The 13,528-nt window shown below is 39.7% G+C and overlaps 1 protein-coding gene across 2 annotated transcripts in view; it reads right to left on the reverse strand.

Annotated features, from left to right (window-relative positions):
* Window positions 1–517: 517 nt before the first annotated feature.
* FIGN (fidgetin, microtubule severing factor) overlaps window positions 518–13,528 on the reverse strand; it is a 101,905-nt gene continuing 88,894 nt past the window's right edge. For both annotated transcript variants that reach the window (XM_058840175.1, XM_058840176.1), the window contains one exon: window positions 518–5,056. In XM_058840175.1, coding sequence (XP_058696158.1) covers window positions 2,808–5,056 — 2,249 coding nt within the window. In that variant the 3' untranslated portion in view covers window positions 518–2,807. The remainder of the gene's footprint in view (window positions 5,057–13,528) is intronic.

Consider the following 13,528-nt stretch of genomic DNA (forward strand, 5'->3'; position numbering starts at 1 on the left):
TGGTTAACATTTGAAAAATCCATTTCCCAGAGTGACTTTTTAAAGAGAATGACTTAAAGCTGGAAGCCAAAAGGACTGTCTATAATTTTGTTTGCTTTTGGTTTTGCTACAGGATAAAAAGAGCAGGAAAAAACCACTCAGTGCGTAGTTTTCATTTTACAAGCTGCAAAAAAAAAAAATCTGTTAGGAGTATAGTTGGGAGAAAGAGTTTATCAAAACTTATCTGAGCCTTTTAAATGAGCACAGCTCATAGCAGATATGAAAGGCAATGTCTAACACAGAAATTGGGTCAGCAATCTGTAACAGTGTACTTTCCAGTGTGAGCAGTGTGAACCTACAGCTAATGGGGACATCAGCATCTCCCAAATATGAGGATGGTGGAATGACTGGGGTGAAGAAGCAGCCTGTGGAGGTTTGGGGAAGCAGAAAGACTGGGCCATAACAAGGATCATAGACTGTAATTGCTGTTGAAAAGAAAAAGAAAAAAAAAAAAAGAAAAGCAGGTGATGTACTTAAGTCTTACTTTCAATATCCTTAATGAAAGGCACTGTTTTTAAAATGGTACTTTTATGCTTAAAACATAAAGTTTTAGATAGACAAAATGTTTGCCAGGAATCCATCTTAAATTAGATTTTGGTTTATTTGCTCTGTTTTTAGCATGTTCTATCTAAATATATATATATATATATATCTTAAAAGAAAAATAAAGAAAAGTAATAATCAAGAGTCATAAATTTCCAGCAATATCACAAAATCCCTCATTAGCTTTCTGAACGCTAAAAGTCTCCATTGATTTAACAAAACGGACAAGGTCTGTACAATTTTTGAGAAGACAAACATGACCTAGTAACAGATTGGTATCTCTCTTCTTGGGGCTTTTCAGTGCATTTATTTAATGGTCTTGACGTACATTACTTAAGAGAAACATTAAATGCCAGTGCTTTGCAACAGTTTTGTTACTGTTTCCTTAAAGTAAACAAACAAAAAATACATTCAAAAAAGCAAGGCTGTTTTGTTCATGTGATGGCAGAGGCTTTGGGCAGCTGCAACACGCACTGCTCTTGCTCAGAGACATTACCCAACATCAGTCAGCTGTCACCAAAAGAGTTGCACGGAAAGCATTAAAGGATAAAAAGAAAGGGGGGCTGGGGTGGGGGAGGACTGAGCAAAATGCCACACATGCCAGCTAGTCTTTCCAGAAGGAAGACACCAGAACATGTATATTTGGGGGAGGAAAGAGGAGGGGGGAAAGAGCACTAACACAGAGAAACACTTGACTTCAGGGGAAAAAACAGCAGCTCTCTGAAACTTGTTTAGCAGGTTTGCATTCCTAATGTAATCTGACTTGTGTTGGTGGTGGTTTTTGCCCTGTTCCTTACTTTGCTTTCCAACAGAAACGTAACAAAACCGAGGTAGAAATAATGGTGGGCACACTCCAGCCTGAAAGATTTCTAATGGATGCTAAATGAAGACTGCATTAAGGACAATGAAGCCATACGTACACAACAAAAACTCAACTTTACAGTTTGGGAAGGGAAGTAAATGTACTTTGAGGGTTCAGTTTTGCTTTGTTATTTGTACTGTTCGTTTGGTCACAGTCCACTGCACTGCTATAAACAGCTCTGCAACCCATAGCTCTGCCAGTGACCTACACTGATTCCACTCCCTACAGCTTCACCAAAATAGCCTCAAAACTACGACTAGAGCCATGCAACAAAGGCCAGCCGTCACAGCTTAAGGTAATTTGCCTCTCGGAATCCTACCAAATCTTACGTTTGACTGTTTCAGATGCTAACATAAACCGATTAAGTGGCTCTTTCATTCATCTATGCACCTACTAAAGACTGTATCACCTTATTATCAAGGAGCAATATGCTGAAAACTCTAACAGTTTCCCAATAAGAAAAATCGTTCTTCTCTGGTTTGATGTGAGAAATTGGCAAAAGAACCATTCCTGAACACTGGGAAATGCTTCTATTTTTAAAAACTGTAAAGCTTCAGTCATATCACGCTTTAGTTTTTTTTTCCTGGATACATTCAAAGTAATTTTCCTTGCCATATTCCAATTGTTGAGGTAAACATACATATTTAATATAAAGTAACATTGAAGCCTAGCCTATAACTCTCAGCAGTACATAGTGCTTTCAACACATTCCTTTGAGGTACTGTACAAATCACAATCACTTTCCTGAGTTTTTGCAGACAGAACATTAAAAGAAATGAACTGCAGAAATTAAGGTCCAGATTACCATTACCCTGTTTTACCTGTTCTTAGTTTAACACCACAGAACAGACAGGATTGAGGAATACTGTTGCTCTTAGAATAGCAAAAATCTGGCTCTCTGTCGCAACACAACCGTTCATCTCTTTAGTCCAATAATGTTTGAAGTTAAAGCTCTTTTTATTAGCACATGCCACCAATGTAATTGTGAGGCAAACAAAAAATAAAGCACCACTTCAGGCACTTGACAGCAACTAAATCTCAAGAACAGCAGAATGGAATCAACACACAGGGTTCATGTCCTTCTGAAATCAACCCACTTGCACCTTGCTCCTTGGTGAGTATTGTCTAGCTTGAACAGAACTGAGCATCAACATGCGCTTTCTGTCATGTGTGGCTTTTTCAGATCAGCAGCTCTTGTTTGATGCACTTTTCCTTCAAGTATACCCTGGCTCTTTAGAGGCAAGGTAAATCGTAGTCTTCCCAGTACCCTTTGCAATTTTAACACTACTGAAAAGGGTTCTCTACCCCTATGTAGCAGATTCTGTGTGTGCCAACATTCATTACAATTCTTTTTAAAGTAGCATCACTGACTGCAACCAAACATTTTGTTCCATTCAACGTATGTATCAAGCTCTTTTTGAGATATGCTAGGCTGTATCTTGCAGAAAGCATTTTCAAAGTCTTGATATGTAACTGGCCTCAACTGGCTGGGCATAATGGCTGAAAGGTCTGTGGCTGGCATGGCATGTAGTGGGCCCACCACGGCTTCCTGACACAAGTGAGCCACATCTAGTCCAGAAAAGCCTTCTGTGCGCTGGACAAGCAGTGCAACCTCCTTGTCATTGAGACAGTAATTGTGCTGTGAGAGCAGTTGTACTATTATCTGGTGTCTCGCTGTGCTGTCAGGAAGTGGGATTAAAAGTCGTTTCATGAAGTACCTTCGAAGAGATTCATCAATTTCTTCTGGTTTACTCGTGGCGCAAATTACTACTATTTGGTCCTCAGCAGAAGTCAGTACAGTGTCCAGCTGCATAAGGAACTCGGTTCTCATCCGACTTACTGGACTATGTTCTTCACTCACTTGAGAGGAAAGGAGCATGTCAATGTCACTAACAAAAATCACTGAGGGTTGGCGACATCTTGCCACGAGGAAGGAGGCATGGACAATTTTTTCTCCTTCCCCTAACCACTTTGTGACAAGGCCAGAGCCAGTGATTTTAAAAAACGTGGCCCCCAGCTGACTAGCTATACATCTGCCCATTAATGTTTTGCCTGTTCCCCGAGGTCCAAATAAAAGGATGCTCCGAGGTAGAGCAGTCAGTCCATTGAATGCATCTGACCTCAATACTGGCCATAAAACCTCCTCCTTAATGACGGCCTTTACTAGATCTAGGCCAGCAATGTCGCTCCAGTCCACGGGAGGTCCTTGGTTGATAATCTCATTGGTAACAAGGTCAATGAGGTGTGTGTCAGTATTCTTCAGTTGCTCGTCCACAGAGTGGTTGGATGAGGTAGCTGCACGAAGTCCCGGGCCTTGCATTGGGTGAGGGAGGAGCTGCCTGTGCTCATCACCGTGCTCATTCATTACTGGGGAGCTATACTTCCCAAACGAGTCACTCGATCTTGAACCCAGCGAGTTTTTAGCAGTACTATAGGATGGGGGTGTTAGAGCCCTACTGGACTGGCTACTGAATTTCCTTTGCTGTTCAGAGGACATTAGCTGCTTTGTTGGCTTAAATGCTAAGGATGATGTTTCAGCACTTCTGTCAAAACCATTCCCTCTGTTTGCATTTGAAATGCTGTTGTCTGGCATTCGATACATTGGACTCTGTGTAGATCTCTGTTGGCCATAGCTGTAATTTCCATAACTGGAGTCCATTTCTCCTTGCCCTGCCATGTAGAAAGCTTTCCTTTTGAGAGAGCTGGCTGAACTGTTTGTCAGGGCAGACGGCGCAATTGGCGTCAGGCCGTGGCCCTGGTAGGAGTAGCTGGGGACAGTGGTTGGGGGCAGAGGGGTTGGAGCAGGGATTCCTGAAGGCAGGTAAGCTGAGGGTGGCGGGGCACCCCCAGGACTGTACCCAGGGCCAACAGCAGTTTGAGGAGGATAACTGGCAGAAGGGTAGCTGTAACTGGAGAGGTTGGAGGTCCCGTTGTAGCCGGGGACAAGGGCTGGTGGTGGCGGCGGTGGTGGGGGCTGTAAAAGTCCCGAGCTGTGCAGGGGGGATGGATGAGGGGATGGAAGTGCAGGTGCTGGCTGGCCGCTGTAACTGGTATGCAAATATGAGCCATTGTATCCTGTGGCATATTCCTGAGATGGGAGCCCTGAATGAAGACTGGGAACGGTGTGACTTCCACAGGTGCTGCTGGAGTAACTGGGTTCAGCCAGGTTACTGGCCACCCCAGGAGAGCTCCCGATGCTGGCTGAAACATCTGCGGGAGGGAGGGCTGCACTTACCCCAGCTTTGCTGGCGGTGATGACATCTGGGACACAGTTCATGGGATACACGCTCTCCGAGTTCAAGGATGGCTGCCAAGGCTCACTTTCATTCTTCCGACCATTCACCAGCCCCGAGGGAGCTTCAGAGTAATTGCTGAGAATGGGTCGCTCAGCCGGGCCTTCCAAAATCCCGGAATATTTTTCTGCATACTTTTTCAGAAGGTTGGAGGCGGTCAGAGCCGAGATGTCATCGTTGGCCCAGGCGTACTGGTACGTGCGCTGCAGGTGCCCCCGGTAGGCTTCCACCTTGTGGGCTGGAGAGCGGGTGGTTGAAGTGATATCGAAGTGCTGTTCTGGCCACTGGGCATGCTCCGGCGTCCACTGCATCTTCAAGCCTAGGGCGGTAGGAAACAACAAAGTCAACGGTGACCTCAGCTTTTTCCTTATGTTTTTAAATGCGTTCTCAAACATACAGTCTGTGAACTTCTTCAGCTCTCTGAAACACTGTACTTAACACCACATGTCTTTAAGGAAAGAACAGGTAATGCCCTTAAGAAGTGCTATGGTTGGTTTGTTACAGGCACATACACGCATAGACAATTTTTCTGCCAATTCAGTAGGGGGTCAATTTTTAAAAAAAAAAAAATATAGGTAATGCCATTGCTCTCAAAGTAATTAAATAAAACTCAGTATATTTTAAATACTCGGAGTGGAGAATTATTGTAAATGTACAAGGCATCCAACTGCTCTGTCCTCTTTCATCACTGTTTCAGTTTTATATTTTAACCAATATAAAAATATGAGACACAGCTGACAGATCACATCTAGGATACCTCTCTTATTTGGTACTGAACACCTAGTTAGCAGAGTATAATGCACCCTGCGCAGAACAATATGACACAGACATAGCAGGTCATTCCATAATCCAACTCTCATCTAAAGTGGTCCACGACAGTTTCAAATCTGCTTCGTGGAGTGCAGCAAAGCAATCTCCCAGGCAGCGCTCTGTCGCTTTCATCACACAAAGCCTACAACTCGGTATGAATTACAACTGGCTCCTTTCTGCCTCTCAGTTCTGTTGTTGAGGGTCTGGAAAAAAAAAACAAGCATGACTTGTCTGTCGGTCTCCTTGCTTGCTTTCTCTTCCCCCCCTCTGCTTCACAGCCTCCAGGGTACAAAGAAAGAGTGTTAAAGAAAAAAAATAAAGGAAAAAAAAGGATGAAGGAAAGGAAAAAGAAATGAAGCCAAGTCCCTAAAAGTTCTGTGGCTTCCACAGCTAGCTATTAAAAAACACCGAAACAAACAATACAAAACCAAACCCAAACCTATCATTAAAAAAAAAAAAAAAAGCAAATGTTTTAAAGCAATTAATCCTTTAATAATGTGATGTGAATTATCCCTCCTCTTCAGAATCCACTGCAATAGGTAAGAGCAATTTACAAGCGTTAAGATAACCCCCTCCAACTTGTACCTATGCACGGTAGACACATTGCTGGGTTTTGTACAGCTGTATCAAATAGACCTCCTTAATCTCTCTCGTATTACCAAAAGTGATTTTTGCAAACAGTCTTGTGCCCTCTGGCACAGATTCCCTGATAAGGAGGAGGCCTAGTCGAAATGAAGCATCTGTGGCACTAGCTCCCCTCTGAATTACTGCAGTCTATTTTGACAGCTTCTACCCCCTCCTGTTTTTCTCCCCAACCCCTTTAGCTCTTCATTGCCTGACTCTGGCATCTGACATGGCCAGCTTAGCCTCGCTGAGCTAAACCTAACACAGCACACAGTTTGGTAACAGAATGGCATGTTTATTCCCTTCTGACTCCCTCTTCCTTGTTTGCAAAACCACTGCACCAGACACTGGAAGTTAATTAGCAGGATGATGCTGTGCTAATTGTGTTAATTTACAAGGTTTTAGTCAAAGAGAATCATGCCAGGGCTGGCACTGCTGTCATGCTTCCGACTTAATGATTAAGAAATACTGAAAACAAGGTGGGAAGGATTGCAGTAATTACACAATAAATGAATAAAGCAACAGATTCATTTGCAATTATATTTTACTGTGGTTGCACTAATTTGCATTTGGATTCTTTTTTTTTCTTTTTTGGATTCATGTATTTGCAAATCACCAAATCATTTAAATTTAGGCTGAAAATGGCAAAGTACCTCTAATTGAGCCTTATATTTTATTAGTACAACTAGTGCAAATCTCGCTCCTCCTGAGCATGCCATTGATTACTTGTGGATTTTTTTCTTCCTGAGCATTCTCTTTCTCTCTCATTTTTCAAACACTTTGACAACTTGATAAAAGTGTCTGTTAACAATTATACAGTTATCCTAGAAAAGTTAATTCAGAGAAGTGCTTTTGACAAATGCATCTTTGAGACTGAGGTTTTGTCAGATTTATTTCTATCGTTTAGCATGAATATAATATTTTTTGCTAATTGTCACTGATGCTTCAACCATTACCTTTCAGAGGGAGTAAGTATATCATGAAATTGGGAGAAATTATAGAAAGCATGTATTTAAAAAATAGCATTTTTAAAATGTAATTTTAATGAGAAACTATCAGAAATTTCCAGAAATCACACTTTGTAAAATTCTGCTGGAAATCTGAAGAACAAATCACCAAGAGCCAATTGCTAGTAATCAGTATCTGAAATTATTCTAATGTCATGAGAAATACCACAAGCTTTTTTAAAAGCCAAAATTATTAATGTTCTTGTAACATAGAACTGCATGACAGCATAGAAGTTCACTGCCTCGTATGAAAAAAAAAAAAAAGTCAAACAAACCCAACAAACAAGCAAAACCTGTGTTCTGTAATGTTTTGCTTATAAGGTTACCAAAACACAGAAAGCTTCTGTTACAGAGATGCAGAAAAACTTGAGTAGGTTGATGTTTCACTAGATACTAATGAACAGATGCCATGGGAAAGACTCTTTGCAAAGAAAGCACTAAAGCAGCAGTGAAACTTTGGAAAAAAAAAGGCAAAATGGACATGGATGAGCAGAGAACCTGATAGGGCTGCATTTCTACTGTAGCTAATGAATATGTTTTTGGCACATTGTTTTTAACTGCTTCTAAAAAAAAACTATTCAATTTAAAGTGATAAAAGAATGCACTAGGTCAGAGCTCAACAACATCACACACTACCTACTCTGTAAGCTTTTCAAAATACCTTTCACAAATACTTTAAAAAATTCATTAGTTGGTCTTTTTTATTTAGAATAGATCATGCGTTTTTAAAATAATTTAATTTATAGTCACAGTGAGGAGATATATTTTGATTGTGCAAAAATTCAATTCTTTGAATTTTATTCATCTAGATTAATTTCTTTTCCTTATTATGAGGCTGCAAAAGAATGTCAGAAAATCTAAATTATCCATTATAAGAGGAGGGAAAAATCACATCATCGGCATTCCTTATTTAGAATAATTGCTAGATAGACCAGTAGTTTCACACTGTCATGCTATCTTTGGATATGCTCACTGAACAATAATTGAAAGTTTATTTATTGATGCATATTAAATACCAGTGCATTTAACAAAGGCTGTAAAGGCAGGATTAGGCTTTGATTAGATAAGCTTAAGAGAACAGGACTGTTCTGATCCCATGAAACATGAGCATTTATTCCAGCACATCGCAATCATTAGTGTTATTTGGAAGCATAGGTTAATAGTGAACCATAAGCATATTTTTTGCATTAGTAAGCAGTGGAGAAATCTGAATTTACATGAAGTCTACTGGAATGGTCTGGAATGGGGGGCACAAAGAGCCATTTCTTCAATCTGATATTAATTGAAAAAGCAGAAAACTTTTGCTAGGTTTGACTCTATTTGATAATAGTTCACAAATTGTTTGACTAAAGTCAAATGTCTGATTTGGGAGAAAAAAAAGAAGCAGCAGCAGCAGCTGTTGTACTTTTCAATTATACAAACATTCCCCTTCCGTGTGCCCACCCTCAGCCCAAACTGCTTAATGTTTGTAGCCACTTCCTCTCCATATTTCAAACTGTATTTTATTAATTGCTTTTTGTTTGAGCAGATATGTATTTCTGCATTTCTTTTGTTAGGAATACAAATGCTGATATAAACATCTAAAATCAGGTAAATTATGGCATATTTAGAGGTTGCTTTTTTTTTTTTTTTATTTTAGTGTAATTTAAAATCTGACATTAACCACAGTCCTGCAGATGTATTTGGTTAATAAGTTTCTGAAAAGTAACGCAAAGCTGAATGTATTTTTCCTTAAAAAAATCTTTACTAACTTAGGAATCCACTGAACTACCGGCATTTTTGAACTGTGTAAAGTGTGCTGGTATGGGCTGTAAAAGGCAAAAGGAAAGGAGTCTGTTCTTTAAGTACAGGTATGTATTTATCAGAGAATTTATTTTAAGATAAATTTAATACATTATATAGAGAGGCAGTGTAGGCTATTTTAGCAGTATCTATTTTTCCTTGTCCTGACAGCCTTGCTATACATCCCTGCTCCATAATTCTTACAGTTGGATATATCTGGATTGTGGATTGCATTTAAAGTAATTATAGTCAACAATTTCATTATGGAATTACTTCAAACTGTTTGACCATATTTCCCCTTCTAATATTGTGCACTTAGCCTGAAAATGGAAAATCTAGTACACAATACTTCATCAGTTGCACATATAATAATTCCATATGGCCGAAAGCCACTTACATAGTCAGATATAGGAATTCAAATTAAAAACAAACAAACAGAAAAAAAAAAGCCCAAGTTATGAAAAATTAACATTGCAATCTCAATGCAAAAAGGAACGAGCAATATCTACATATGCTCACTGTCCAACGGGGCCTGATCCTGCTGGGAGCTCAGATAAGTTTGAGCATACAAAGAACCCCCAAGTGCTGGTGCCCTCAGTACCAGGTCAAAACTTCTCATCACCTTACAGGATTATATCTGTCAAAAAAGATAAATAACTAGCCCTTTTTTCAATTTAAATACAAGGGTTTCTGTTAAAAAAGGCATGGAAACATGGTCCAGAAATAGGATCACAGCAGGTAAAACCACCACAACGGATTTACAGTGTCCCAGCTCACCCACTTGACTAGAAGCAACATGCTTTAGAGAAAGGATACTGAGACTTTAGTAAACCCCTAATCTAGTCACACCTCTAATAAAATAATCAAACTAAAATCATATGCAGCAGTGGATTTCTGAAGATACTGGAAGAGATTGCACTGTACTTCTACAGATGCTGGTGAAAAAAACCTAAATGTCCCAGAGCTGCTATGCACAAGGCACTAGAAGCAGGGCAGTACACCAACCTTCCCAACCAGCTACCAAAGTTTCAGTTTGGATCAGCAGCCTTCAAGTGTTCCTTCAACATACCTGAGGCAAGAGAAAATAATTCTCTTGTTGTGGTCTCTCTTTTCCTGCCCCATTCACCCCTGCAGTGAATAGATCCTACCTAGCACAAATCTGCAGCTTCCTTTGCAAGCATCAGGAGCTCAAGCAGGTTAACTTTAGGCCTGTTGTTAAATATGATACAAGTAACTGCCTAATGCACTGTTGAGAAGGGCTGCACTGCAGCAGGGGTGAAAGCAAATGGATGTTTCTGCTAAGTGTCCACTGCAGGTGGGTAGGAGCACAGTGCTGCAAGGTAGGAAACATCTCTAAAGCCACAGATCCAAGTATCACCAACCACTTTCTCTCTAGACTTGAAAGCGTGTGCGAACTTCATCACTTTGGATTGCTTACACATTTAGCCTAGGAACCCAAAAACTGTCCCTGCCCACTGAACTACTACACTGAGCCCTGCCCCCCACTTATTCAAGACACTGAGTATTTAGACCATAGTGATTTTAGACAAGGGTTTGCTTCTTGTGGACATGTGGAGATTTGCTCTGCCAAAAGAGCTACTGACATGAATAGGTGTTTCATTGGGAACATGCCAGTATACCTCAAATCCTTTATTTCAGTGCAGGATGAAGGTGTTAGTACCTTGAGGATCAGGCCCTAAAGTCACATTTTAAAGTCCTTCTCAAGTATGGGAGAGCAGAGCTGAATAAATGAGTCATACTGTAACCGCTGTTCAAGATGTAGGACACACAGCTCCCTGGATTTGTACTAAATCTGATAATATTTTATAAGACTGTATACTATCATATGTCCCGTAATAATAAAAATTAATTCAAGATAAAACAATTCTTTTACACTCAATTTTTTATTAATAAGCATAATTTCAGCTGTTTGAAGATAGTGCAACTGATCTCTCTTAATTGGAAACAGGAGGGATTTTGAAGAGTGGATTGAGCTAATTATGTTTTGCAGGGGAAAAAAAAAAGGAAAGAAAATGATTCCCACATTTATTTTCTAATTACTCAGTGAAGACCTCTGCTCTAGTCCATGAGGAACTCCTTTGACGTCAAAGGACTCGGTGGGAGGATGAGCCTCCAACTGAGATGCCCAGCTGTACAGTCCCAACTTTGTAAGCTTTTTTCAGTAAGTGGCAGCTACAAACTCACAAAAACAGGCCTGGAAAGTGCTCTCAGCATTTTCTTGGTAGGGGTCTGTTCTTCCTTTTATTATATATGCATGCCCTGTAGATCAGTGGGAGCAAGCTGTTGGTAGGGTATTTACAATATGATTTCCATCTAGCAAGGATAGTGAAAGCATTTCAATCTTTAGAACAAAACATTTAAATTATGAGTAATATTGAGGACCACATATATGTCAACAGCACTTAAAGATGAAAGTGGTAAGTAAAATGAAACAAGCCTGGAACAGTTAAAAATGAAATTATGAAATTAAAAACTAATTCCAAACTGATACTCCCCAATTATCAAACTTAAATACTGTCAAATTATTATTCTTTTAAAAATCACACTTTCACACCTTACAACAGCAAATTGCAATACATCTACAGCAAATGAGTTCTCTTCCCACAAGCCCCCTCCCTGCCATTTACATAAAGCAGCCTTTGATAGTCACAAAGACATTTCTGGCTAAACAGCCCTTAGAAGATCCATTAGCTTCAAAGGCCTTAAGAAACAGAAATAAGGAGAAATAATAGTCAAGCAAGCAAAGGGAAACTACGTCCAGAGACGACAGTGGCATACTTTGCCAGCAGAAGCAGGCTGGATCCGGAGGCCAGCCTCGCAGCAGCCCGCGGACGCGGCCGGTGGGGACTGGAGCTATTACTGATGCGCTCCCAGGACCTCCCAGCCTGCTGCCCACCTCGGAGGTGGTGGTTTCTCTGCAGCAGCAATCCCTGACACAAAAGCACCCTTGCCGTGGAATCACCTTGACGCTCAATCGCCGTGTGCCATAAGTAAAACCGATCATGCACACGTGCGTTGGAACCCATCTACGTGGCAGATTGGGTCATATTTGTGATTAAATGCAGCTTATATTTGAAATATTTTATTATGTCGGTTTGCCCTCACCATACTAATTTGCTCGTAACACTTTTCTAAACCAACTAGAAAACACACTAACAAAAACAGCAAGTGATTTTTCTTTCACTCTGTTATGATACTTCCTCTTGCTAGGATTTACATTTTTAAGCTGTTTTTGTCAAGTGGCTCTGAACAATGCCATGTCTTTAAAGGTCCTAGCATGCTTTGTCAGTGCCAAATGAATAAGATCATAATAATTCCTGAGAGAATACTCAGAAAAACAATAGCTGTAAACAAATGTAAGCATAACTTACATGAAAAAAATTACTTTTTGCAGTCCACTGAACATACACTTATAGCTATAATGTATTTTTAAAAGATTTAATATACCACATAATCTATGATTTATGCCCATATAAACACGAAAATCAATATAACTGCTGTAGGATAACAGGTGATTCTGGGAATTAGAATATTCACGTTATAAAATATAACAATGAATGAATATAGAGTTTGGGCACTTGGCACTAGTATTTATGCAAATTTGAAAATGTAAAATATTTTAGACCCAGAGTGTGAATGTGCTCCCACTGAAGTGCTTATTTCAAGGCTCAAATAAACCCAACTGAAGCTTTTACAAGTGCAGCAAAATGCATACTCTCTTTTTAGGCAACAAAACAGCAGAAGTAGCCTCTTATTTGGTTTTTCTTCAAGAAGTGGAGTTTGAGGCACATTTACCTTGAAAGAGCATAACACAAATCCTTAAAAGCAGAGCAGACAAAATACTTTCATGCTTTATCGTGTTTCTCACGTAATCAGATGAAGCAGGTGAAACACAAAACCCTGAACTTGTTTTTTAGCAAGTAAGTGAGAGGCAAAAGGAATAAATTTTCAGCACTAGGGAGCCTGTTATGGAACATTCGGATCTTGACCTAAAAGCTTCTAGGAAAAAAAAACCTTTAATATCTGAAAACTGTAATTTTCAAATATCGGATTCTAGTATTTTTCCATTTCTGTTGCTAATCATGTTTTAGCAAATTGTTTCCTTTTACTCTTTAATTCACACTTAGAATTATTGCTTTGGTTGCTTGCCACTAATAAAGCTTTTTTAAAACCCTTTTTTCATGTATCGTAAATCCATTAAGACAATTTCCTTCTTAAGCTCACTTCCTTTTACCAAATAAAGATCATCAGGACATATCACACGTGTCCAAAGGGACAGCAGAGATAATGAATATGTATGTTTTATGTCACAACAGAGCACTCCCCTTGTTCCGCAGTATCGACCCTCTCTTATGTGAGTAAATAACAGGTGAGCACTTGTGCATGAGGATAAATGGGGTTAAAACTGCCATGCAGGGACATACTATTTGAACAAAGTGGGTGCACAATAAATACAGATTTAACTGATGCTGAATTATTTTTATATTGTGTTGTTCCAAAATGTTAGAAAATCACCTTGCTTTAAAACGTAAGACCAAGTTAGATAG

The sequence above is a fragment of the Poecile atricapillus genome, chromosome 5 (assembly GCF_030490865.1).
Source record: "Poecile atricapillus isolate bPoeAtr1 chromosome 5, bPoeAtr1.hap1, whole genome shotgun sequence".
Classification (NCBI taxonomy): Eukaryota; Metazoa; Chordata; class Aves; order Passeriformes; family Paridae; genus Poecile; species Poecile atricapillus.